Source organism: Falco biarmicus, chromosome 2 (assembly GCF_023638135.1).
Source record: "Falco biarmicus isolate bFalBia1 chromosome 2, bFalBia1.pri, whole genome shotgun sequence".
Lineage (NCBI taxonomy): Eukaryota > Metazoa > Chordata > Aves > Falconiformes > Falconidae > Falco > Falco biarmicus.
The window spans coordinates 58,302,679-58,330,541 of NC_079289.1; the positions used below are offsets into that span (position 1 = coordinate 58,302,679).

The following is a 27,863-nucleotide window of genomic DNA, read 5'->3' on the forward strand; positions in this document are numbered from 1 at the left end:
TTCCACGAGAAAATTTAAAAAAGGTTGGAAAATTCAGCATCTCACTCTTTCTAATGAACCTTAGGACAGTGAGATACCTAGTAGCTATAATGCATTCTCTTTGCTCTTTTAAGCTAAGGCGGTATCAAACACTGAAGAGTAAGGGGAATTGGACACTCGAGGGGAAGATACCTTGTATTTTTTGGAAGTTTATTTCACTGTGCTAAAAGATCTTAGGGCTCCTGACTGAAAGTCAGCATTTGCTCTTAAGTATCCTGTTGTGAGTGAGGGAAATCTATTTTCTTAGAACAGGATGTTGAGTAGTATTTTAGTTGCTAGCCTTTCGTTTTGGCATTTTGTTAGTGATCAAAGTATGAAGCTAAGTCTTAGCAGTGTACAAATTTAGCCGAGTTTTCTGAACAAGAAGTTTTTAAAAAAAGTTTATATATTAATTTGGGGGCAGAGAGGAGATGATTAGAGTTGCAGTGACATTGGCTCCAGTATGTATCACTAGAGCCGCTCTTCTGCAGAGTAAGTTATGCCAAACAGATTTGTAGTGTCTGTAGGGAGAGGGGCATGGCTGGAAGGTGAGCATGTCACCCAGCTGGCTTGTCCTTGAATGTGGTGCTCAAGGTGGTTTTCTAGCACTTCTTCCTTTTCTAATGCTGGGACAGGACACCAAGGCTGAGGCAGGCACGCCGGAGGTTCCTTCTGTGTTTGTCCCCTGGCTTCTCAGTAACTTTGACTCGATTGACTTCAGCCAAATGTAGCAGAGGGGGAATGCTCCTAAAAGCTTTTTGTCCAACCCATTTTGTGAATAGAAGGTGTCTGGTTGGAGGAGGAACTCCGTGTGGTAGGGAGTGTGGGCAGAGTGTTTAGTCAAACTCACAGTTTATTTAAGGTGAGGGAATCTACACTGCGGGGTGCGGTTACAAATGCCCCCGAGACTGTGAGGCTGTTCTAGAGATGACAAACAACTAGAAACCCCATCAGTGAGAAAGCAGGCTTGGTTAGTCCTGGTGCTGGCACAGCTACTTGTTACTTCTGAGAGATTCTCCACTCCTGCTTGCACCGTTTGTGGAGGGAGGTTTTTCACGGGTTTTCTTGTCTCTGTATATGCATGGGCTATAGAACATCTGTAGTTGTTACTACAGGTGTGTAAAGCTGCTTCCCTTTTTCCTCCTTATTTGGGGATATTTAATTTATCAGTAGCCACTTGAATGTCTTGTTGTTTGTTTGTTTTTTTAGCACAGACACGTTTTCTGTTTTAAAGAGCTTGCATTTCTAGTCTGCAGATGGGTCAGGGGAACATCTGCTTTGGATAGTTTACGAGCGTTACTTATTAACTCAGGCTCCCAAAATCCGGGCAGCACGATGCCTATTCCCAGGGCATGCTTAGCCTGCTACTACTTGTCTTTTGGAAGTGTGTGTGGAGGATCATTACCCACGTGTATTCTTCAGTTTTCTGCTGGTCTTGGTTTCGCTACTAAGATTCTGTTCTGAAACTGTGATGTAAAATACATCTTTTTTCTAAAGCGTCAGTGCAGTGCCGCACTTTTCCCCCTGTAGTTCATGGTAGTACTGCTTGTGGGCAGGTTTCAAAGGAATCTCATCTCCATATGGTTTTACTTGATAATCCTTTATCCACCATCTTCAGCTCTCATTCCGTTGCTTTCTTGCCTGTGGCTACGTTTCTATCTCTGCATCAATTAGCACAGTGATTTATACAACAAGCAAGCAGTTTAGAGGTAATGGTACACAATTAACATCTCATTCCACCATAAAGGGTATGCTAAATACCCCAGTCACTGCTTTCTCTGCCTGGAATTGGAATAAGTGTTTGTCCTAATTCATATGCTATCTGATGTGAAGTGGGCCTGCTTTGTACGGCACTACACCATTAATCTAATTATAGATAGCTGCAAATGAAGTGCTGTCTGAGCACTGAGACTGAAGAAAATAGCGCTTTTGTCATTTAGCATGACTCTGTGAAGCAAGATCGCACTTTACATGGCAGCATGGCAAAATGGAAATCTGAATAATATTGCTGCCTGTTGCATCTTTTCTAATTACAACAGCGTTGTAAACACAACTGGGCGCGGATATAAATAGAGCTGTAGATACGCTGTCATGTGGGTTGTAGGAGAAAATCCTTAGTGTGCTGTTGTATTAAATGATGCATCCTGATTGACAGCTACCTTGAGACTGCGCTGATGGAGTTGTCAAAGCATTATGCTAACAGGCTGCTCCAGCGACTGCAGCTGTGGCAGGCTCCTCTGCTCGCACGGCTCCCTCCCTGCTCCCTGCTCATTTCACCTTGCTCGGCTGCATGCTAGCTCCAAGAGAAGGACATCTCCAAGCTTTCAGCCTGTACGTTTTTGATTCTGCCTGTTCAGCCTTAGTCTGAAGTGGAGGGAATATGTTTTTGCATGGCTTTAACCCTTGTTAGGTTTCTCTGGAGTGTTAATTATGTATCACACAAGGAATGGGAAGTGGGAAATGTGGCTGAATTACAATTCTAATTAAGTTTCTGCTGCTGGAGCGTGTATCCGTGGTGGTGAGGCGCCTCTCTTTTGTCTTTCCCTTTGGCTGCTACTGAAGGCTCATGATTTTTGTGGCTGTTCTGTTCTGTTTATTTGTTGGGGTTTTTTAACCGTCTCTGTTAGCGTGTTGAGTGTTTGCTCCTCCATTAGACCGAAAGTGCTGTTATTTTGTGCAGGTGTTAATGCCAGTCCTCACTACCACCCTTGGAAGTAAATTAGCTCTAGAACTCGGAGCTTGGAAAAAAGCCTCTGTGATTTGCAAACTGTCATTTATCATCTTGTTGAATGAGAAATCCTTGACTCTGAAAGAAGGTGGTGCCTGGCACCTTCGAGTAATATGGAATGAGTATATCGCTTTCCTGTTTCGATGCTGTGGTAATCTAAGCAAGGGTATGGTCCCGATGTTAAATGTACATCGGTTAACAAAAAAGGCAGCATGCTCGTTGTGTTCAGCATTGGAACGTTGCTTAGTCTTGCTTTGAATGAATACCGAATAACATACTCCTTGTGAATGTATGACATCAAACCGCAGGTGACAACAGCTAAGTGACTTGAGGCAGGGTGCAGATTAGGAATGTTGAAAGGAAATGATGTGATCACAGTTAATAAATTTCACTGATACCAAAAATGAGACTGCAAGGTTAGTGAAAATGCTGAAGATGCACAGTAGACAGTTTCTCTACTGAAATCTGAGCAACATGAGATTTTCACCCTTCTGACCAGAAGAATGACAGACGTTTGAAAAAAATGGCTGAACATTTAGGTAAAGCATACTGAAAATCCACATCTGGTCAGCAGTCCAAACACTGCCATAAGTAACATATGGGTAGTGATTGCTCTATAAAATCTCCAGTGGAGTTGGAACATTTACAGCTTCTGGAGACGTTTCAGGTGTACAGGGAAGATCATATTTAATAAACTAATGTGAGATGTAACAGAGTGCAGTTTTGAGCGTTTTACTGAAAGTTTACAATATTCTGTTGTACACGGAAAGAGAACCACATCTGTGCAAACTACAGAATTTGTTTTTAAACAAAGATGGGGTCAGATGTGCCCTGGCCGCCTTTTTTGTAGCAGCCAGTCTGCTGACTTGGGGAATCAGTACAGTATATATCTACAAAACCCAAGGTATAATTTTCACTGTGTTTGCTTTCTTCTCCCCCCATTACTCCATTGCACTGCTATTATTACACCTTTTTGTTTTCTTCTTTTTTGTCATGGAGATTTGGTTGTAAGAAGTAGTTTTGCATTACATAAACATCCAGTTCATTTGGTGGGGAGGCAGGACTGGATATTGTTACCCTTAGAAAAATATTCAGTACCATCACTTTTCCCTGCTATAGTTTTTGTCAACTAACTGTGGACTCCAACCGTCTTGTGGAAAAGAAACACCTGTTTTCTGTGCCATCAAAAGCTGTACAGCTCCTTTTGGGTACCTCTTTATTGTCTTGACGTTGGCTGGCAGAATTAGGCTTTGAAACCCTGCAGCGTGGAGCAGTGGCTGGTGACAACTACTCATCAGTGCAGATCTGATGGCTAGCAGGTTTCCTTGCTCTGAGAGTCCACCCGCAATCTATTTATGACTCCAACAGATGTTTCTTCTGGTTTAGGCCAGTGGAAACCTTCTGGTCCCTATTCCTAACCCAAACTTTACAGCCTACCCCAATTTACACCCCTTCTTTCTCCCATCTCCTCCTCCTGAGGATAAAGGAAGAAAACCTGAACCTCGTCTGCACATGGAAACTTCTGCTTTGTATGTTCAGCATTGTCCTCACTAAATCAAAGGCGTAGCAGCTGTGTTAATCATGTAATGAAAAAATACAGGGTATTCTGAATTGTCTTCATTGCAGCAGCAGCACTGGCAGGTGTTGTTTGAGGTAGTCTTCCAGAGGGTGTTGAGGCTTTGGCTGCACCTGGGTTAGGTGAACAGCCCCCCTGTGCGCGCGCACACACACACATACACACACCCAGCTCATCCCCAAGAGACAAGAAACAGCCTTACAAAGGGACATTTCTGTGGGTATTTAGTGGGGTCCAGCCAGCAGCAGAAATACATCAAAGGTAATCTTAAAGATGGAACCTTTCTTTGCAACTTTGTCTTTTTATATTCTGAAAAGGTCATTTGTGAACCAACTGTGCCAAAAAAGGCCTTTCCCCAGAAGTTTACTGTTGATATTTTTTACTTTTTGATTACAGTAACTTGCTTATCCCCCAAACAGACTAAAGAACAATAAACAAATACAAAAGGAAAAGGAACAGTTCATCAATAACAAAGACCAGCGTTTTAAAGCTTTGAGAGTACTGACTCTTACATCTCACTCCAAGCAAAGCAGGAGTCCTGCAGAGAAAGGAATCTAAAAGATACCAAAATTATAAAGATAGTAAAAACAATGTTTGCTAGGGATATTTTAACTTGGTGTGGAGAACTGAGCTTTAAAGTGCAGCATACAGAGGAACATCTTTTTTTCCCCCACTGCTGTATGTTGTGGAGTGCTTAGGGAATTCTGTGTTTCAGTCCCTGCGAAATATTGCAGCCTAGATGGATGCAGAAGGTCTAGCTTTCACTTCAATTTTGAAATTGGGCAGCTCAGAAGTGTTACATGTGGCTTAAAAAATGAAATGGCATCTAAACCTAATCCTTTGAAATCATGTCAAAATAGTCTCTTGCAAGAGGCAACAATACAGTCCACAAATCTAACTTATTTCTGTGTTCTTCCTTTTTTTTGGGTTTTTTTTTTTTTATTTTCAAACTCTGAGTACAAAGAAGACACTAACCATGGATACTGAAACTGTGCAATTTGGTGTAATTATATTCCCCCCCATAGATTTAATGAAGGACTTTTAAGTACAATTTATCTTTGATAAATAGTCCCTCTGCACAGAATGTTTATTAGATTGACAGCAGAATACACTCTACAAGCTTTTTTGCCTTGCCACTTATGACTCAGATGAATTTTAATAGGAGTAAAAAGCTTTTATTTGCACAGTAATTTCACTTAAGGATCATATCCTTCAGAAACTGGCAGACACTTGTATGTCTTGATTGCAAAACAGACACTCAAGAGTAAAGAAACATGCATAAGATGTTATTATTTGACTTGTCACACTGCTGCAATTCTATTTGCAACTTATGTCATCAAATCTCCTATAGGCATCGCCTCCCCTCTCCTTACAGCATACATGCAATTGTGCATACGTGCACGCATGTGCGTGCGCGCACACACACACACTTTACTTTTAGAAAAAGAAACTGCAAGGGGCACGCTGCATTGAATGTAGTTGCTTGTGCAGGGAGAGAACTCGCTGTATTTTGGGTTGGAGATGTGTGTGCCACAGCCTTAATTGTCATGATGATGCCTGCAGGAGGCTTGGAGTTAGAGCAGCTTTTTGCATACAAAATGGTGCAGGTTTCCCTGTGCCATATCGGTTGTAACCAAGGCATGTGTCTGGGAATGGGTTCTCAAAGCTTTGGGTTCCCCTTACAGCTTCAGGGAACATTGGTTGTGGCATTTTATTACATTTACTGGGGTGGCAGTGGCAGGGGTTTGGTTCGTGTAACCATTTGCTTGTATTTCTGGTTAGAAGCAGGTATTTCTAACTGAATGGCTGCACTGTTCGTTGCACGTAACCCGGCGTGTCCAAACGCCATTTATGGAGGATGATAATCCTCTGTTGCGTTGTTTTAATTTGGCTTTGAAAGCTGCTTTTTAAAGATGTCATTGCAGAGTTAATCGCCTTTTGCATGTATTTCTAAGTACCTTGCTCTGCTCTCTACAGAAGCAGAAGGTAGAGTCCCCCTTTACCTTCACCATAAGGATATCGGATTTTTTCTGTCTGTGTAAAAATGAAAAGTAAAGACATTTAATTGTTAATAAAACAATAGCTAATTGTTTTGGAGGAAAACATACTGTTCGAAGCAAGGTGTTGAACTTTACATCAGCAAAATACACATTTGAATTGTAAATGCCGTTCCTCCAATGCTGATTATTAAAACCTTTGTTTAAATTATTGATGAAGTGCGGTGCTGGTCTTCACACAGTTGGCCTGGGTGAGGCAGGAGTTTCACGCAGAGACCGGCTGCCATCTACTGGCTTTTTGCATTCATTGTCAAGTGCACTGGGACGAAGGTGAAGGCCATCTGTGTCGGTGCAATGAATTATTTGTCAGTGATCACAAGTTTTTGAAAACCGAAAGCCCGCAGCTGCGATTAGTGAATGCTCATACATGTTTTCCGAAAGGTTTTGTTCAAAGCGGTGCTCGCAGACGCTTGAGAGTCATCATATTCTCTTCCATTTCTAATTGCTATACAACTAGAGAAAACATTCTTTTTTCTCAAGGTAGATAACAGCTGCTGAACCGTTTTTATTACAGATAAAGTGTGTCCAATACAACCACAACGCTCCATCATTGCGTCTGCGCATGAAAAACTGGAATTGAAATGGGTTAATATGTTTTAATCGCAAAATCTAAGCAAGTTATTGACTTCAGATGTTGAATACATAATAAAAAATGTTTAAAAAGTAAACATAATGTTTAAAACCAATCGTGTCATTGAAAATCTGGCAGACTTTCCCAAAAGGTCAATTTCCAATTCAGCACAGCACTGGAAATGAAGCCCTCAATTTTCCTTATCCATGTGCATAACGTGCAATAAGCATAAAGGTATTTCTGGTTTTTAAATTTGTATCTCCCCTCTTTAGCCCCAATTGTTAAATGAACGTGGCACTTCTTTACTGTACTTGATTCTTTCCTTTCACGCAATCATTGCTGCGGATTGGGGTCGCATATTTTTCTTTCTACATCCTGAAAATAAAACTCTGAAAAAAGATTTCAAACAGTGATTTGTTAGACACTCCTGTGAAGAACAGATAACAGAAGTAGTATATAAAAACATGCCATAAAATATTGCAGGTTATGGAATGGAATTCACCAAGGTGCAGTTTTCTAAAACATTCCTCTTCCTATTCTTTAGTACAAATTACAAATACTGACGAAGGTTGCTGCAGAGCTGAGCAAGTACATGCCAGAGAAAGCAGCAGAGGACACCTCCAGCATTTTGAGATCTCCCATGCCTGGAGCAGTGGTGGCAGTTTCTGTCAAGCCTGGGGATACGGTAAGAAATGTGATCTATATATCTGCATTTTCATTATATATTCCACACAGATTTCTCCTTGGTGCAACTGAAACTACAGGTCACAGTTTGGGTTTTTTACGTCACCTGTAGAATAAAGTATGCTGAAGGATGTGTGCTGCTTTTCATTTGAGTTACAAAAGCTAATAAGAACAACAATTCAAATTAAACTGGCTTTAAAGGGAAAATTTTCAACTGGGTACAAGTCCACAGCTGAAACTCTACAAATAGCTTGGTTTTGTTTCACAAATGCCTTGGCCGGGGAAAAAAATTGTGTTGTATGTGCTTATATGTGCATGTAAATATATGTAAGTATATATATGCTGTTAGTGCTAGTGGGAGGGGATTGTTGATTTTCTGCCCTGAAACTATGAAAATATTACTAAACACAAGGGACAGAAGATATTTAACTTTCTCTGCACCCCTGCACGCACCCACCCCCCACCCGCTGTTGTTTTTTTTTTTAAGAGTCCTTGTGTTAGCATTTTGCAAGACACATGAATTTCCTGAATTGGGAATTCTATGCTGGGGATTCCCAGCTTCTTACGGCAATCCTTTTGTCCTGCAGAAGGAATAAACTTGCCATACAGAAGGGCAACAAAACATGCTGTGGCTGTCCCGGGGTTTTCCAGTGCTTCTTACCTCACATTGAGCTGGAAGCAAATGTAAATACAGTGTTTAGAGTTACATATAAACACCTACTTGAACTCAGCTTTGTATGAAATTCTACCACATTGTATCATACATTGCGGACACAGGAATATTTGAATCAGATTGTGCAGATAAAAGTACTGTTGTCAGTTAAATGATGCCATAAACACGTATGTGGCACTTAGATATAAACAGCAAGCTTTAGTCACAGTCTCTGTAATCTATGGCAGTGAAACCTAGATTTTCTTAAGAGATGATGTGGAAATGGGATCGAGATCTCAAGTCCAAAATTAGCACTGCACCTAGTGTGATGGTCATCAGTCGTGCTGGTAAAGTCATTTGTTTGCTTATATCTTGCTATGATGCCACTTTTGGTTTTAGAATATATGTTTTTTTCTGCTTACAGAGAGGAGGGAGTCATCATGTTAGTATTAAAGATCTGTAGGTGCAAATGTTTGGATTAATGAAATAAAGACATTTCTAAGAAAATAGAACTAAGTGCAGCTGAATAAAAAAGAGCAAGAGAGAAATTCTTTTAGCTTCTACACTTAGTTTTCTGGTTTTGTGATCTATACATGCACACACACACTGTTTATACCTTTAAAACCAGCAGTAGTCAATTAAAATTAATCACTGTGTCATTGTTTGGACAGAGAAATCTGTGATTTCTGTGTCTAGGCAGTACGAGTAGCTATGTGAGGGAGGTCTTAAGCAAATACTTTATTTTTTGCAAAGAATGAAGGGAACCATTTTTAAGGCAAGAATCTTGAGCTTTTTAAAATTTATTTAAGATTTTTTTGACAAGTTAATTTTGTAAAATATTACCAGCCTTTTCTTGCCCTGAAGAACAGTTCTTGTCTTGAAGGAACAGAACCAGTGAAGAAGGAGGCCAGAGCCAAAGGGATTTTAAGTAAATAAATAAATGAACCTCCCTCCACAAATCCACAAGTGGTGCAGTGCATCAGAGCATAAGTTGTTAAATAATGTGTGGAGATTTCCCCCCCCACACACACACTTCTCTCCTGCAGCTTTTTGCTGGAGGCACTGAGTGGCAGAGCATTTGAACGGCGTAATCTACGTTCTGCTGACCTGAGCTTGTCAATGCTAATTGTGTGGCTTTAATTGCGAAAACACATTTGCGTTATTGAAAAGGGTTTAACTTAAATCCTTCCTTTTCAGGACTAGTGTCAAAACGTTAAAAAAAAGCAGGGCAGGATGGGAGATGAGGGTAGCATCAGCTATCGGCACTGAATAAGCAGTGGGATGGTGTGATTCAGATTACATGTCTTGGCTGTCCGTCAGTAACCAGCTCACTCGCTACAGCTGTTCAAGGCGTGATGGGCAGGGAACTGTAGCTCCCTGATAAATACAGCTCTTTTTGTTGCACTGCTTGGGAAAACTCTGATTTCTTTAGCATGCTGGAGAAATGGGAATTTATGTAGCTCCTGTTCTGTGTTCGCAACTGGGTTTGGCACCTCAGATTTGCACGGTGTGTGGAAACAGCACAGCTGAAAAATGGGTGAATGTGAGGTAGTTGTCCATCCTTCTACTCAGGTGTTGCTGCTGCTGCCAGCAATAAAGCTGCCTGGTTATTAGCTACTCTGAGATTGTTTTCTCCTAACCTGTGGTCTATGCTAAACAACATTAACGCAGCACAGCCCCTGCAAGAGCGCTGAGCTCACAGAGAGATGCTCTCGGAGCGGGCAGTAGCAGGGGGAGCTGGGCTGCCATACCCCTCCTTCAGGTGTAACTTTACAAACGGTGGAGAAACTCCTAGAGAGAGACATCTCATCTTTGTCTGAATGGCCACACTTGCAAACTCATGTTTATTGCCTGTGGTTCAGCTAAAGGGCATCACACCCGGTCAGGTAAAGCATATGGTGTTTGTTAGTCCCTCTCTGTGTCCTTAGCCAAATGAGAAGGCAATGCTGATCTTTGCGTTAGTTTTCTCCACTCGATGTGTCATTGTTTTTCCTTAAAGCATGGTGTTCTCATTTGGCTGCTGTTGCTGAAAAATACTTCGGTCTGATGAAGCCCCATAGAAGATTGCGTGAGCATCCTCTATCCAGCTGGTCTGATAAGCAGTTTTCAATTAATTTTTACCACAAGATACTGCATATACAAGAAATTTACTTTGTCTCGAAGATGTTCTATAGGTTTAATAACAGTGGGGAAGTGCTGTTTGTCATGTAGAGAGAAGCAGGACTTGCAATGCTGCAAATTTTTTTAGCTACTTTCTTTATTTTCCTTCATGTGATCAGAAGACTGTAATTAGTTGTCACTCAGTTATTCCTGGAAACACAATGGAGGCACTCAGAAGCTGAAAGCAACATAAACAACAAAAAAATTTGAAATCTGGCTGGCTGGAAAGAAGGCTAATATTACTTAGGGAAAGAAGATTTAAATTTAGCTGATGTTCCTCACGATAACGCAGTCACATTATATAGGAAAGGTGAGGGTGTTTGCACGTTTATTTTCTAAGTAAATTGTTAACGATGAGTGTGTGCATTAGGATGAAATTTGGTTTGGGGAGAGTTACTTTTTGGCCCTTGGCACCATGGGGCACCAGAGAAACCACTGGGCTTTGAGTCCAGGCAAGGGAGTCATTCTGTTTCTGCTGACACCGATGGCAGCACAAGCTGCCCTGCTAGCACACAGCAGTATTTTTATGCCAGAGTGTGGAGGTGGCACTGCACTTGGTTTTAATCTCACCACAACTACCACAGCACCATAAAAACTGCTAAAGCTGCACAAATTCACTGCTTTACTTAGAGGGCAGGAAACAGGCAGTCACTTGCAAGTATTTCTTTTTGCCTTGAGTTGCTTGGCTTGGTTTTTGTGCATGTAAGGTTCCGTGCATTTGAGTTGCAAGAGCAAGGAAAGCCCAAGATCCTAATAGTTGAAGGGGTAAAGCAGTGTTGTCATGCCCCCTTTAAAGCAAGCCACCCAAAGTGCTCCCACAGCTGATTCCCACTTCGGTAGTCTGAATGCTTCCAACAAAAAAAGACTAACTGTCCTGATTGCCTCGGAGCCTTTGCTATATTTTCACCTATGAATAAAGGTTTTGCTTTTTCAGTTTTCTGTTTGTCAGAAGTGCAAATATGTTTTTCTTTTAGCTGTATATTTCTATTGGTTGTTTTTCTTTTTTAATTAAATTAGGTAGAACAGGTGGCATTATTAATCCAAGAATCGGTCAGTAAGCTAACACCAGTGCTGGTGGGCTAAATCACTTTAATGATTCCCCCAGCCATAAATATGTAAATGTAAAACACCTCTGGGTAAACACCCCAGTGTTATAGAATCTTTGTAGGACTATGGCCAAAAGAAAAGGGCAGTTAGTTAATTTGACCTAAGTTTCTAAATTTCCTCTCTTCTTTCCAGTAATTGAACGATTACCCTAGGGTTTGGAAGTTATCATTATTCTAACCTCTCTTTAAATGGACTTTTCTCAGATCAAAATTTTTTATGATTTCGAATTGATGCTAGTGTAGCTATGGGTATTGATACTGCATAGAATGTTTTTTTTTCTACCAAGATGTCAGCTGTTTAATATATATGCTAATTATCTCACAGGAATTTCAAAATTGGTAACTCAAAGGCTGTTTTCTTAGTTGTATAACTTACAAAAAACATTACTGTCAGTGATTCCATGTTTTAAAAACAACCGAGGAAGATGTTTTAAGCTGCATTCCAGTTCTTTGAAACTGCATTCCTCTTCCAGGTCAGTTGCATCCACGTTACTTCAATTTCTTTTGTTATTCTTTAGAAGAGTAGTTTAAAAAAAAAAAAATTCTCCACAATTTTCCATTTCACGAGTCTTAGAAAGTTCTTGCTATGGGAAAACATATGTCTTGCTTGACCTCTACTGCTGAAATGCTCACTACTAAAAAACCAAACCCAAACAGCTTCCGAAATCCTGTTTCTTCGTGTATTGTTCATTCTTGTGAAAGAAAAGGTGGAGTTATAAAGATACCTGTTGCTGTCAGCCAGCTGTGTGTTGTTTTAAGTCATATTTGCCATTCAGACCGCAAAATCTAAAAGCAGTTAAATAATTTTTCTTACACTCATCCTTACACTAGTTGGAATTTGTAACAGAGAAATAACAATCAAGAAAATATTAAAAATGTATTTGCTTAAGGAACAGTTTCACTTTTTATTTAGACGAATATGGTATCAATAATTTAGTAAGATATTCTTAAATATTTTTTTCTTGTGTGTGAACATTTTTTTTCTTCTATTGTTGTTTTTCCTTTTTCTTTCCCTTTACCTCCTTTCCTCCCTCCTGTTCTATAGCAATCTCAGAGCAAACAGAAACTGTATTTTTCAGTTAAAGGGAGTTTGTAAACTTGCCCAGATGTGGTCACGAGCCTCATGCAGTTTTTATGTTTCTGTGTATAAAATATTTTTTTGGGGTGTATTTTTGTTGGGGGGGGAAATTATTGGTAAACAGGAAATGAAAATGTTTTCACAGTTGTGAAATTTGAAGAGCAAAAGCATTTGAATATTTCACCATTCTTACAACACGAGGCTTCAAGTAATAATTGTGGTTACATTAAAAAAGCCCTTAACTATAGTAGCTACTCACAACATATTTATGTAATTTTTTTATTTGACTTGAATAGATTTTTCTTCTATTTTTTTTTTTTTACACAATTGCACAGTCTTAAGATTTGTGTTCTAGTATGGTGTAATTAAGAATGAAATCTTACTCCGATGATGAGGTACAAATAGTCAATATTATCAGAGTTTCCTCCTAGGGGAAAAATGCTACCATCCTTTGAAAAGAATTAATAGTTTGGGTTTGTGTTTGGGTTTTTTTTGTGTGTGTGTGTGCGCGCGCTTTGCCTTTTCAAATGATAAGCAACTTTTTAGCTGTTACTGAAAAAGTTGACTGATACAGATTGGTGTGATGGAAACTAAGCCTTGTCTGGGGCTGAGTAGCACAAGAGTCGCCCCCAGAAGTGCTCTGCCTGTGTATCACTTCCCCAGCACGCTGAGATCTGGGAAGCAGTTGGGGAAGTGTGTTTTGGATAAGTGGGAGTGCAATGACCAGTGGTGATTGCTGTCAGGGGGACATCACTGACCTTTGGTTAGTCAGAGGTCACAAAATTTGGGATGTGTGATCTTCGGGTTCATTCATTAAAGGAGTGTGGCAAAAGAAGTTTAATAATGATTTGTCAAGTACTATTAATTGCTGCTAATTATATTTGCAGCTCTGTAGCTCCGGTTTCAAAGTTAATTTAGAAAGAAGGGAAAACCTACACTAATTATTTTACATGGTAATGGACAATGTCAAGGAATTTCAATTGCTGCTGATCCAATTCCTCTTGATTTGTTTTCCTGTTGAATGCTCACTGCCAGATTGCCAACAAGTCAGAAAGAAAAAAATCTGGGAAGGGAATGATAGCAGCATGGACTAAGTTTAAACAACAAATAAACAAACAAAAATCCCAGGATCTTCATAAGGGTTTTAGATAGTGAATGCACACTTAATTCACTGTTCAGTGGTTTTACAGAAGATGAATGTTTGTAATTATTTTGCAGAAGGTGACAAGAGAGGATAACTGGATTTCACATAGCACCGTCTTGCACTGTCCCTTCTTACTTACAAGGCTCAACAGGGACACAAGTCGCAGCATAGTGGAAATTGCGAGGATATTTACTGGTGTCTTCCCAAAGCTGAGAAAGGAGACATCAATAAAATCCAATTCTCACTTCACTTTTAACCAAATCTGAGATCGTTTGTGCTTGGGGCCGTCATTGGTTTTTTTATTCCCTTCAGCTCCAAGAGCCTTAAAACTGTTATGCATCAGAGCACCTGTGTTCTAAATATAATGGTCTTAAAAATGTAATTGAGGGATTTTCACTTTTGTAGGCAAATCAGCAGGGTTGATATTGATCCATCTTTTTAGGGAGCCACAGTGCACCAGAAGGTGATACTGTAGAGGGCCCCGTAAACCCTCGGAGCCTTCTGTCTAATTTGGCAGAAAAACACAGAATGTCGGACAACAAAAGAACGATCCGATTCCATAAGAAATCTTCATCCCTCCCACCCCCTTTTCACAAGATTAAAAAAAAAAAAAAAAAAAAAAAAGACTTAATTTTTTCAGCTGCACACAATGATTTGGTGCTCACTCTTGCATTGAAACAGTTGCTGTCAGAACAGGCAGGAAACAGTTTTCTTTTAATTGCTGAAATCATTCGGAAGTGCTTCATGCACGGCTTCTATACAGCAGATGCTGTGCATTAATTGGCCTGTGTAGGGCTGACCCAGGGTTCCTTGCAGCGGGCCCAATTTTAGGCAGAGGGTTTAAATAGCTTATTTCTTATTTAGTATAACCTGGCGTACATTATGAGTGCGCTTGCACGTGGGGTATTTCATGGTCTGCAGTTTCTAATGTCATGTGGGTTTCAAAACCTGTGTTTCTCTGGTAATGTACTAGCAGCAGGTAAGCTCTAAATACCATCCATCAGGAGCTAATTTTTTATCCAGATACTCCAATGACTGATGAACCTGTCTTTTGTATGAATGTTCAGCACAGGAGAAAGCCATATGCCCCTGGCACTGGTTCCTATGCATTCTTTACAGTTTGTAGGGAGGAGATAAAGAAAAATCCAAACCCTTACATTTACATGTCTTTTGTTTAGCAGTTAGCGCTTTCTAAAATAGCTTTTTTTTTTCCTCTCTTTTTTTTAAAAATTTTTTTTTTTTTTAACAGTGAAAGGAGATTTAGGTCTTTTAAAACAATCTGACTACCACTACTCATTTTCTTTATCAGGAATATTACTGCACACCCTTAATAGAGAACCTTGTTTTGCTACTCCCCGTCTGTTCAAAACAGACCTTAGCCCATTAGAAGGTCCTCCCTTGTGTGGGAAGACCACAGCTGTTACTGTAAATCTCATCCAGTAACTGTATCACCCCCATTTTGTGGCTCTGAAGGATGAAATTGAGAAATGGAATACTGTGCAGTCATCCTTTACATCTCCAATTTTAGGCCTTTGCACATCATTTTCATGCTTTTATTCCAAATCAAACAACATTAGTGAGCAACACCACCCTGTGCTAAGTGCCTAGCGTCTAAGGCAGCACCTATGATCTTTTGTTTTTGGAGTATTTAGGATTTGGAGGGAAATGGAGGTTTTGTTGTTTGTGGATTTTTTTAATGTTACTTTTTTTAATTCCCTTTTTTCCCCCCTCTCTTCCCCCCTCACCAGATCTTTCCCAATCCCCAGAATTTCTGGGAAGCAGAAATCCAGATGGTAGCGAGGAGCCTAAGATGGAGGACAGTCTGTTATGCCTCCACAGAGGAAGTGAGAGCTCAGCACAGTTAACAAACACAACTTTAAAGAGGTTTCTGTTTCTTTAAATCCTTCCGAATAAAGTGGATCTAACTTCTTATGAAGGATATTGGGGGCTTTAATCAGAAATAAGAAGTGGTTTAAATCATTAGCACAACAAAGCAAACTATAAGCTTGAAGATAAAAGTCTCAGGGGAAAGAGTCCTCTGAAAATAAATGGGACTTGATAGATTTCCATATCATTTATAACTTCCCTTAATTACACTTGGAAGACTTGCCAGTAAAACTGGAAAATTGGCAGCCTATATCCATTATAGTAATTTTGCCGACCATGGCAAGCAGCTGGCTTTACTGGATTTTATTTCCCATCACTCACAATTAATCATCAGCTGGAGATGTCTGAAACTCCTCAAAACGTAGCAATACTGTGTGACATTCAGGCCTCCTTAAAATGCTGAAATCTGCTGAGTAAATGGGCCGAGTTCCCCTTCCAGCGAACTCATTTTGGTGCAAGGCAGGCTGCCGGTTAATGAGTGCCACTTCGATAATCGGATGCGAATGTGAACCCTGACCTCATGTCAAAGGAGAGGACGCAGCAAGCTGGATAAAAGATAGGGGATTCAGATCTGCAAACTTTACACCAATTAGACAGAGAGCGGGGAAATACATCAGTGCCGATTGGGTTTATCAGAAAGACTTGTGGGGCTTGTGACCATTTTGTAAGCCTAACATTGAAGACGTCCTGTCACAATCGTTAAGGCTTTATCAGATGATGCACAAAAGTCTGAGGAAAGTGTACCATATTCACAAAGATCCCATGGCAGCCATGCCCTCGGGTGCGCGCTGTCTTTTTGTGTTTCTGAGTTTTAAAGAGACCTATCTGGAAGCGCAGTTAGGCTTTGTGTTCCTCCTGTAGCTGCAATGAAAACGGCGCGGGGTTGCTGCTTCTCGAACTCTACTTCCACCCCGTGTCGTGAGCTGCTTGGAATGGAAATGACTAGAGACAGTTCCCTGTCCTGTGTGTAACCTTTCAGCCAGCGGAGAAAACAACCACTGCGCAGTCCCCGGTTAGTCACACAGTGCTGTTGACCGTTCCCAAATTCACATCGGAACTCTTAGCAACATCGAGATGTTCAGTGCCCTCCTCTTCAGTGATTATTTTCTCCCTTCTTTTTTAGTTCTTTCTTTCTTTCTTTTTTTTTTTTTTTTTAAATCTTTCTCCTTTCCAGTCTGCGGAGAACAAAACTGAAGACCTGCTTCAAACTGTGCCATGCAGAAATAAACTACCAAAATACAGACTGCGGGTCTAACAGTTAATCACTCATTTATTTTGATATTCCAAGCAATGTAAAGGTAGCATACATGTCTGTAGCATAACTCTGTGAGAAAGATACCTTAGTTTTATTTCTTTTTTTATTTATTTAAAAGGAGTCCTTTTATTTTACTTGGTTCCAGTCAAAAAGAAGCCCTTTTATTTTACTTGGTTCCAATCAATCAGATTTTTTGTTTGATTTTATTTGCCTGTTTTGACAGATCGGGGTCATCACTGAGACCTCTCTAAATTGAAATGTAAAGATGGTGGTAAACCATCCACTGAAAGAAAGAAATTATACGATGAAAATGCAAGGTTAAGAATGGTCCAGATAAATCCTTAAATAAGTTAGAAAGCAAGGACTTGTACACATCACTGCAGTTTTCATTTGCCAGCTAAATAACAGGCAAAAGGATATGTGTAATTATGGAATGAAAGAAATTGGACAATGCCCAAAAGACTGAAAAAGAGAAAAGAGAGATACAAGTGCCTAATTTTAGGATTTGTCGCTTTGCAACACAATGAGTGGAGCTGTAAAGGTTTAACATAAGAACAGTAATTAAACTTCTGTGCTTAAGCGACACTTTCACCAAGGTAATTTTCAACAAATTGCACATCATCATAAGTACTGACACAGCATTTTCACACATGGTACCTGCTGAAAGTGCCTCCTTCCTCACAAATTAGTAAGACTAGATGTTAGCTGGACACTTTGTCTATGTATTTCATGGGTTGGGAGGGTTATGTCCTTCCCGGACACCTCTTCCTTTGTCATTAATCCAGCAGGTGTTACATAAAACACAAAGACTTTTATTTTTGATAAAGGGGAGAAACAGAGGAGAAATTCAGATTCATGGACGTTTCCATCCCACAACTACTAATAGTTGCTGGCATTTGAGCACTGTACTTCAGGTCTGCAGAGACCATTCTGCACTTTTCCAGTGGATGTATTTCCAGAACTCTGTTTAGATAATTCCTAACTGCTTAATTTGCATTCCATCCAACTGATGAAGCCATGTTGCAGTTGAATTGCGCTGTGGCTCAAGAGAAGAGTTTCTTGTGCCCTTGAAATTAGGCCACCTGGTTCAGATCTGCACTCCTTAGCCTGTCAGTCTTCAGCAATCTTTAGTGGCCCGTGTTCTTAGTGTTCTGATAGCTGAGTTTAACCTAAGGTTGGGAAATCTGTTTCTGAAATACACTATAAAAAATCCTCTCCAGCAATCATTCTTGCCCTTTTTTTTGGTTTTTTGTGTGGTTTGTTTTGTTATAAATAGAAGCAGATATTCATAGCTTACTCTTAACCTCAGAAACGTCTGGGAAGTTCAGAGCAGATGGAGGGAAAAGTGAGTGGTGAGACAGGGAGAAGAAGAAAACAAGCAGGGAAGGAAAGAGAGCTGCTGGGACAAGGCTACAGGCAGAGAGCAGGTGTGGAAGGAAGGAGACAAAAGATGGGGAAAGGGAATAGAGGGGAAAAAACTGGGGACAAAGAGCAAGTTTTGGATACTATTCACTGAATTTGACACTGCTAATGACTTAAATGCTTGCCTGAAGCTCAGGGTGCAATTTTTGCAGGTGAGGTGTTGGGTGTTGGTTTTTCTCTGTATCCGGTTAGTGCACCGTGTTCCCATAGCCAATGCTTCCCTTATTATATCCCAAAAGCCCGTCGTATTGCTGTTGGCAGTCTGTTGGAGAGAGGGGGTTTGAGCACCTTTTAACATAATGGCTTTTCTTCTGTTTTGCTCAGAATCCATAGGTAGACATCAACGTTTTTCAGTCATTGCTGGTGCATGCTTTAGAAGAAAAGCTTTATTTAAATTTTCAGAGTGTACCTCATGCAATGTGCGTTTGATCTCTGGCTTCACATCTGTCTGTTAGACAATATATTCCTCCAAAGTGCTATGCAGTTGTTCTTAAATATGCATTATTAATTTTACATATATTTAGAGAAATACATCTATGTGTGTATCTGTATGTATAGAAACAAACACATTTTGAAGGGGCTGGCCCATGTAACAAACACATAAACCAGATCTCTGCAGGTCACAAATTATTCTCTTTAATGAAACTTTGACATCGGAGTGAAAGCATCCCAAATTTGCTGGGATAATGAGTGAACGGCAGAATACATCTGCAAAATAACCTGATGAAAAGACTTGCAGTAGGCACTCAAAGCCAGGTATCCCAAAGGGGGTGGACCTGCACGAGTCCTAAATACTGGCACCTAGGGCCCGGCACCCTTCCCTTTCCAGCGCATATCGTCTCGGAGGGATGGCTGGCTGATGGCTGGGTTACGCGAGGGATGAATTCTGAATCCTGTGGGTGTTGTACAGGCAGCCCCCCAGCCGCTGTAAAGCCTTGAGTGGCCGTTTCCACTGCGCAACGTGGTCCAAGGCGTTGGAGGGAGAGTCTGACTGGGAGGCAGAGGGAGCCCAGCAGAGCAGCCCAGTGAGTTACTGGTGACCTTGAGCTTGCGCATGCCTGTTAGCAGAGTGCAAACAAGCAGAAAGAGGAAACTTGAACGTTTCCTTTTCAAGAGCTGTCAGCTGCAGTGAAAATTATGGTTTTGCCCCCGCGATGTGGATGGGAGGTGGTGGTTCCTCGCGGGCGTGCTCCCTTCCCTCAGATGGAAGCCATCAGCCACCATCCAGGTGCTGCTATGTGCAGCGGTGTGACTTTCTGCTCCATGTTAGCCTGATGGGTATGGCTGGAGCTTCCAGCCTGTCCTCCCCTGGATACGTGCCAAGAAACTTTTGGCTTCTGGATTAGGATTAGTATCCATGGGATCTGTGCCAGGGAAGCAAAGCAAAGGCTCCCTGGCCAAAACGGCACAAATTAAATTTTGCTCTGGATTTAATTGATGTTGAACTGTGGTGGATGTGAAATGTGAACTGTGGAAGTTGGAGCTGAATGGATGGGATGGGGGAAGAGCCTTTCAGGCTTGTCTGGGGTGGCTGTTTTAAGCAGGCAGTTCCTTTCCTCCTATTTTGCTGCCAGTTTTGTCGAAAGCAACTGTGATTTGCGGTTGTGGCTTGTATTGTGGTTGTGTAGCTGGCTGATTCGACTTGTGCGTTGACAGTCTTTATAGCATTTAATGAAATAATCCGTTTATTTTCCAGAAGACTCATACACACTTAGAGCATTTCAAATCCTCTATCCTCATTTCGTACTGCTTGAATTTTACCAGGTTTCAGAAGGTCAAGAGATTTGTGTAATTGAAGCAATGAAAATGCAGAACAGTATGACTGCTGCTAAAACAGGCAAGGTAAGCTACCTTGGGTCACTTAAAACCATATGCAACTTGTCAAATAGGATAGAGTTTAAAAAGGAAAAAGGGAGGATTCTGGTTGTTAAGGAATTAATTCTGATTGTTTTAAGTCTTTCAAAGTGAGGTGTCTTTAATTTTTAACATTTGCATCTGCTGTGAATGCTGTTAAGTAGTTCCGAGCCTTAGATAGCACAGCAGGAAATAGTTTTACTGGCTTCAGAAATTCATATAACTCTTTTTCTCCTAAATAATTTGTTTTCTGAGATGTTACAATGCCAAGCTGAATTGAAAGGTGTTGCACATTGTTTCTCCAAATGCCATCTTTCCAGAGAGCAACTGAAGAAGAAAGATCTCTTTGCCAATTAATTCATTAAGGGCAAATAATTTGACATTAAAAACCCGCTCAGAACAAGGCATAGAAAGTGTCTTTGTGGGAAGATAAAAAGCAATTTTTAAATTATTGTGGCTGTTACACATACATATATTTATACACATTTTATATTACACATTATATGTTTTGTATTGCATAGATCTGCGAATGTGTTGAGCTTTGCAAGGCTGTGCATTGTGGTCCCTTGCTTCTGAGGGATCACTGTTGCAGTCCCCGAGCTGGGACTCTGCTGCAGTGCAGGATGTACCAGAACCTATGCTCTGGCTGGGGAACTGGTTAAGCTTATATGGCAAGGGTATGCCTTAACTCCATCTGGGCTGGGGACTGTCAGCCCCCAAGTCATGACCTCAGTGAATCTCTGTGCCAGATTATAATTCACAGCCTGAAACCATCACCTAGACGTGGCCCCTGATCCATTCTTTTCAAAGGGAGAGCAGAGTCTGGATCTGGATGATGTATTCCTGTTCTCATGTCTTCTAGCCTGTCTTAGCCCTTCTCTGCCTGGGGACAAGCCCCGCTGCTCGCCCTGATGCACTGCCATTTTGCTATTAAAAATAACAAAACAAACCCCAATGCAGGATCCCTTAGCCCAGAGGGAGGCAGCAAGGAGCCTGACTCTCCAGCAGGGACGATGTCAGCCACTGGCAAGATTTGCTGAGATCTCAAGATGGGTCTTGATGCCAAGGACTGTTTGTGTGTTTACAAGAAAGGCTTATTTGGCACTGCACTAAAATCGTCACTGAGGCTGGGACCCAGGGCTTGCCTCTTCCAGTGCATCTAGTGCAAAACTGGGTCTCGAGGGAAAAAAAATTGCAGAGAGAGGAAGAACGTACCTTCTCCTGTTGCTCTAACATTGCCACTTTATTATTTTGTTTCATGCATTAATTCCTCTATAATTCATTTTCTCATTTGATTAATTTTTCCCAGCATTTAGTTTTTCATCTTTGCGTCTTTTGTTTAACCCCTTATTGCTGCTCTTTGCATCTGCTGTTTTTAACTAGTATTTGTAATCAAAGTGCCGTTCCTTCTCCCACCCACCCACTTTTATTTTTTTACTTTAACCTTCCTTTTCCCACCAAGGTGTGCTGCAACCCATGGGCCTGTTCCATAAAATCCTGCTTGTACTTCTCCTGATAATAAATATCTCCCACTCGCTCTGTACAGATGCCATGTAAACCCCACGTTTGCTTGATTAATCCTTCAAAGTGGGATGTGAATGGTGCACGGGCCATTCAGTGGGCCTGATGTGCACCTTGCAGTGTCCCTTTGGCGTCTCGTTTTAATATTAAGCAAATTATTTGGTTCTTTAGGATTTTAAGGACTTGAAAAAGCAAAGAAGTTTTGGGCTGTGTAGAAAGGAGGCTGCTAAAGAGAATTCACTCTGTTCTGCAGTGCAAAGTCATGGCTCTGAGTGCTAAAATAACTTGGCCCCTCCACAGGAATGGGATGTTTGGCACGGGCTGTTCGTCCACGTTTTGATGCTTTGAAACTCAGATCGTTTGTCTTCAGCTGGAAGATGTTCCCGTTTCCATCCCGGCTGAATTCCTTTTTTGCATCAAACCCCATCTTCCTGTTTTTGTAATTGTGAAAAAAAGTGGCTTTTTTTTATCTACTTTGAGTTTACCGCAGCTGCAGGTGGTTAAAAACCGAGGGAAGGGTGGGGAGGAACTGGTGTGCCTCCCGTCTGCGGCAGGGCAGCTGCGCCTGGGTCAGAATGGGAGCTGGCCCCGCTGCGGGTCAGGAATCACTAGGGAGTTTGAAACACTAGTCAGCTACAATGTTTGCTGAACCTTGCCTTTGTAGAAAAAGAAAAAGGTATTCTTCACACTGCTTTCACCTCTTGAAAGATTGACACTTGGGAATCGGGTAGGCTGCCTAGGTATTGATTTAGAAATAAAGCCCTTTTTTGTACGTCTGTTGGTGTCTTTGCCCAGGTACAGCGTTCAGCTTCGTTTCTTGAGCAATGCCGTGAACATGCCTGTGCTACAGAACCAGATCCGCTTATAGCTCACGTGGCTTTGGACTGTCAAACTTGCATGTGGGCAGTCATGTAGCTGTAGTAGCCCGGCATTTCAGGTGTGCTGCAGGTTTCCTTTAGGAGCCCAAAGTAACGTTTGATGACTAAACTGAGCTAACTGCTGAACCAGGTTTTGAGCAAGGATTTGGGCATGTCGGCATGAGCTCTGAATTAATATTGCAAGCAAACTGTACTATACACCTTCAAGTATTTTCTGCAGCTCCATGTGCTGAAAGGGTATTCAGACATGTTACAGCCTTTTATAGAGGAAATGAGGGCGCTACTACAAAATGTTTGTGTTTTAAAATTCAGGAATCTGCACGTGAGTATATAATTCATCTACAGGTGTAGCTGCATTTATTTGACAGTGGTAGCCCTTTTCCAAATTCAGTTATGTTAAAGAATCCCAACTCAGATTTGAATCAGTGTGTCTCAGCTGTCTGGGGATTGAGGGAAACCCACTTCATGGCTGCAGTCCTAAAATTCAGTTATACTTAAATCTGTAATGCGAGAAGTACTGAAATATTTCATTGAAACATCCAAATGTGAGTGTTCAAAGAGTCAGGCTGTCCTCTAGAAGATTTGAAACTTCAGTGGTAAATGAACAGCAGTGCAAACATGTGGAAGAAAGGTGCTTTTTAAAAGTGCCATCTCCATCTGATGTTCAGGTCTTCAAGCACCTAAGTCATAAGAAAACCAGCTAGTGGTAGGTACCTAAACGTGTTGATGGAGTTGGACGTGATTTGGTCAAGCACTGGAGCAGCGCTGGAGCCTCCATTCTCAGAGATACTCAAAACTCAGCTAGCTAGAGTCTGAATGCTGGAGGTCGGGCTGTCAGCCTCTCGAGGCCCTTCCAACAGAGATGCATCTGTGATCCCTGTGGACCACCACATAATGTTGCATAGTGGCCATTTACCCTGTGTGTGTAGACGTGACACTCTACATAAGCAATGTCAATCGAACCATTTACTTAACTATGCTATTGAGGAAGGTTTGAAATTATTTCTGCTTTTGGACCGTAGGTGAAAGCTGTGCACTGCAAAGCTGGTGATACTGTTGGAGAAGGAGATCTGCTGGTGGAACTGGAATGAAAGGTTGCCTCTGCACCACTGATTTAGCTAAGCCTTTATTATTTTCATCTGTAAAGTAAGATTAAGGCAATTCAACACAGAAAATGGACAGTCCTCTGCATAAGATTTTATACAGGCATATTTATTATATCTGGTTAAGACAGCAAACACAGATGTTAAACCTTGGCAACAGATCCCAGATTTTTACTTCCAGAAATACTTGTACATAACCTTTGTAATTCTTTGATTTTTAAGGATCAAATAAAATCAATAAAATACCATTTCTGCTTTTAAACAGGAAAAGCCTCTTTTTTAAAAAAAGAAATCGCAACAAAAGCCCAAATCCACTTTGTCTTCGCGGTAGTATCACTGGTTTGAGGCCCCAGCCAAACCGTACAGAATGGTTGGTAAGGGTGAAAAATTAACCACTGAGTGAACTGAGCAGTTTCTCTGCACTCAGTGTAAGCACTGAGCAAATACTGCCAATGGCTTAAATTCTGATCAGATTTATTGTAATATTTTGAAGTCTTTGTACAGACTAGATTTACATTACAGGTTAGATGTTGTATTTTTCTAGTGCAGATTTTCCCCCACGTATCTTCATTTACAGTTGTAAGGGAATGTTCTTCTTCTGTTCAAATTCCATACTCAAATTTCCCCCCTTTATCTTTTCTATTGATTACTAGATACAAGTCTTTATGGAAGGAGCTGGCGCTGTCCTCGAATCCCTTTAGCAGCCCCAAGGTATTGCTAGAGGCACTTGCTGTCCCTCGGGCCAGATCTGCTCCTGAACTCTTAGAGGAAAGGGAGACCAAGTGCTGATCTTCTGTTGTGCAGAAGCTCTTACTAAAGACTGAAGAACTACGACTGTTCATAGTACAAGACTATATCCTGCTGGAAAAGCTGCATTTCCAGTATGGGAAACCAGAGAGGGCCTGGAGAGAAGGAAGATTTAAGAGACTTGAACAGAAGTGAGAGGGCTGGTGACTTGGTCAGAACAGTAAGAAGATGTATTTCTTTTCTTTTTTTTTTTTTTTTTTCCTTCTCACTCAGGAACTCCATGCCACAGGATTGTGTACATAGCAGAAGTTTACTGGGTTTAGAATATTAGCGTGTGGTTAAAAGAGGCTTTTTCTTCCATTAATTGATCTAGCTTGGTAAGTCGGCTGCCTGGACGCAGTGATGCCTCTGCAGCTCCTACGCACTGTGAGCATCATCTCTGCCCCTGTGCTCTTGCCTTGGTCTCCGCTGCTGCCCACTGCTGGGCCAGGACACGGGGCTACTCCTGCCTTTGGTCTCACCTCCCACAGCTGGTTTTTTACATACCATTCCTGCTGTGCCTTGACCGCTGCCCCAGACAGGAGGGGGCCTGCTCTCATTTTCTTGCCTAGGGTGTGCAGTCATGCTACTTCCCAGAAAAATAAACCCTCTGGCCAGAGGTGCCTGGACCCTTTACTGGAAGGTGAAGGTTGAAAACAGCCTGTGACAGGGCTGGTGACTCATGTTCAACCAGAACAAAGCTTCACCGTTCTGCTTGAGACTGATGGTTAAAGAGGCATTTTTCGTGTTACTGAGATGCTGCCAACTGCATTGTGTGGCCAAGGGGGAATAATGTAATACAGGGATCTGCTTTGTTAATTAGTTTACAAAACCCATCAAGATGAGTCAGGAGAATGTTAGGGTAGTACCTGCCCTCCAGGAAAAGTAATGCTTTTGCAGCTGGAGAAACTGAGGCAGGCACCCTGCAGATCTTCCTATAAATTTCCTTAATCCCATTTTGTCCCTTCCAAAAGGAGCACAGTTCAGCTTCTGCAGGTTGCCCTAAACAAAAAACAAGTACTGTAAAGAGCCACAAGCATTCTACTTAAAAACTACTTCATGTGCTTACTGCAGCAACACAAGCTTTTTGTCTGTTCTTCTAAATGAGATTCAGCAGTGCTTACTACTGATAAAGTTTAGGCTGATTCCTTACCCTGGATGCTTGGGCTGATTCCCTACCCCGGGTCTCCTCTGGCCATCACAGGGCTTCTGGCAGTGGAGCAGAAGTACAGTATTGTTCTTAGTGGTAGCCCTAGTACAGTTAATTGTACTTTGTGGCTCACTGCTTGGCATACATTTCCTGCTTGCATCCCTTTGGCAATTTTGTATACTGTACAATCATCTATATATACCAAACACTGCAGATGAAGAAAAAAGATAAGGCACAGGAGCATAACAACGAAAGCCACAATTTTCCCAGATTGTACAGAAACCAGCACAGTTGGTTGGGTCAGGGGAACAATAGTCTTCTTTCCATCTTTTTTTCCCCCTCCAGTTTAAATGTTGCAATACTCACAACAGAGATCCTTTGGATATTTTTTATAATGTATATAAAATCTCCATACCCCCCCCCCCCCCCCCGAAATCCAGTTTGCATATGGTTGCAAGTTCTGCATTAAAGTGCTTGACAAAAAGACAAAAAGTCGCCTTGATAGTAAGTGTTCGCAACAGCTGCATCCGCTGTAGCGTGGTGGGCAGCTGAAATCACATTTACTTTTCCTGGTCCCCAACACCACCCCCAACCCAACACCCCACCAACTCCTACAGGCACTCAGTGAACTGAAGTGGTACCTAAAGTGCTTAGAATGCTATATTAAAAATACAGTTTTGAATGTAAATTCCCTTATACTCTTTTAATATTTCTTCACAGTACCTTATAAAACTAAACATGTTTTAAAAATGCTCCTTTCCAGTTCAGAAAAACATTTCAATACAGAGTAAGAATAGTCTTTAAATTTTCTCTGTTTCTCCAGCAATTTCATATTTGTCTCGAAGCGCACAGTATCTATATGGTCACCTCTCCCTGCTTACATTCAGTAACCTACTAAACACCATTACAAGTCAGTATTACACACGAGTTGTGCTTTACTTTGTTTGCAGACATGATTTTTCTTTAATCACTTTCAGCTATTAGTGCAATAGTGTCATCATTATTCCACCCACCTTGGAGAACTACACAAGAAAATTTGTCAATTCATGAAAAAAAAAATAAAAATTAGTCTCTTCCACTGCCTGTCACTGACCTCAGTCACACAGTGAGGTGAAGGCGGGGATTGAGAAAACAATTAGACCCCAAAACTGATGTGCACAGATACAGTTATTTTATGCCTCATGCAAACCCAGTTACTCGCAGCAGGTTAGCGGGGGTGAGGAGGGTGCTGACTAGCCGGGGGGCAGTCCCCATCTCTGAGCCTACAAGACTTCAACTCCTGGGTTGGGAAGGTTACAAGAGATCCTGCATTTTAATAAAAAGGTATTACAGCTTTCCTGGAAGGGTTACCGATCAACACATGCTTAGTACTATGTCTTCAGCTGGGCTACGTTACCTCCCATTTCTAATCCCGGCTTTCGCGTAGGACATAGGAGAGGCCGTGTTTCCCCGAGGAGTCGTAACTGTCATGGTAGGGGAGGCTGACCCACTCAGGCGGGTATGTTGTCGTGCTGTACACGAAGCATTCCACGATGCCCTCGGCAGACGCCTGCGCCTCACCCACGCCGCCCTTCCCTTCCCACTCCACCACCTCGATTTGCATCAGGGTGCGCTGGTACATGTCTGGGCAGCCTTCAAACTCATCCAGGAACTGCAGCATCTGGTCGTCAACCGAGTAAATCTCCCCAGCAACGCGGTGTCCTGTCCCCGGGATGTTCAGCATGTAAGGAATGTTGTACTTTCCTGCAATCACCAGCGGGTACTTCTCCACTGTGCGGCCCCTTCCTTGGAATTTTGCTAGTCCCTTGGCCGTGTTGATCATGTACTTGTAGTTGGGCTGGCCTTTCTTAAGCGTGCCATAGACAAAGACACGAGCCATCGTACCTGCAAAAGCAGCTGAAAGACAAAGGCATACGTTACACACGTGGATGCTTTGGCCAATGCAACCATGCCAAGATGTGCCGTACACTCCAGACTGTTCGGGCACGTGAAGAGGTGGTCTTGTAGTCCTACACCACATTTAAGTATCACACCAAATTCAAGGGTCTCTTGAAACTTTTCAGTCAAAGTCGGTAACGGTGAAAAATAAACACCAGGAGAAAGTCAGCCTTACAGTTCTTTGCTGTAATCAGATTGCATCCCATGGTTTCTCTAAGGAATCCCCAACCTCAGCCAATGCGTCCCTGAGCCTCTGGGAAAAGCTCTAAATCAATCTTTTCTTCATTTTCTCTCT

The 27,863-nt window shown here is 41.6% G+C and overlaps 2 protein-coding genes across 2 annotated transcripts in view; one reads left to right on the forward strand and one right to left on the reverse strand.

Moving 5' to 3' along the window:
- PCCA (propionyl-CoA carboxylase subunit alpha) overlaps positions 1-23,956 on the forward strand; it is a 309,664-nt gene extending 285,708 nt beyond the window's left edge. The window contains exons 24-26 of the mRNA XM_056329081.1: positions 7,495-7,635; positions 20,103-20,180; positions 23,614-23,956. Coding sequence (XP_056185056.1) covers positions 7,495-7,635; positions 20,103-20,180; positions 23,614-23,682 — 288 coding nt within the window. The 3' untranslated portion in view covers positions 23,683-23,956. The remainder of the gene's footprint in view (positions 1-7,494; positions 7,636-20,102; positions 20,181-23,613) is intronic.
- GGACT (gamma-glutamylamine cyclotransferase) overlaps positions 23,783-27,863 on the reverse strand; it is a 31,957-nt gene continuing 27,876 nt past the window's right edge. Inside the window, exon 2 of the mRNA XM_056329121.1 lies at positions 23,783-27,526. Coding sequence (XP_056185096.1) covers positions 27,036-27,509 — 474 coding nt within the window. The 5' untranslated portion in view covers positions 27,510-27,526 and the 3' untranslated portion in view covers positions 23,783-27,035. The remainder of the gene's footprint in view (positions 27,527-27,863) is intronic.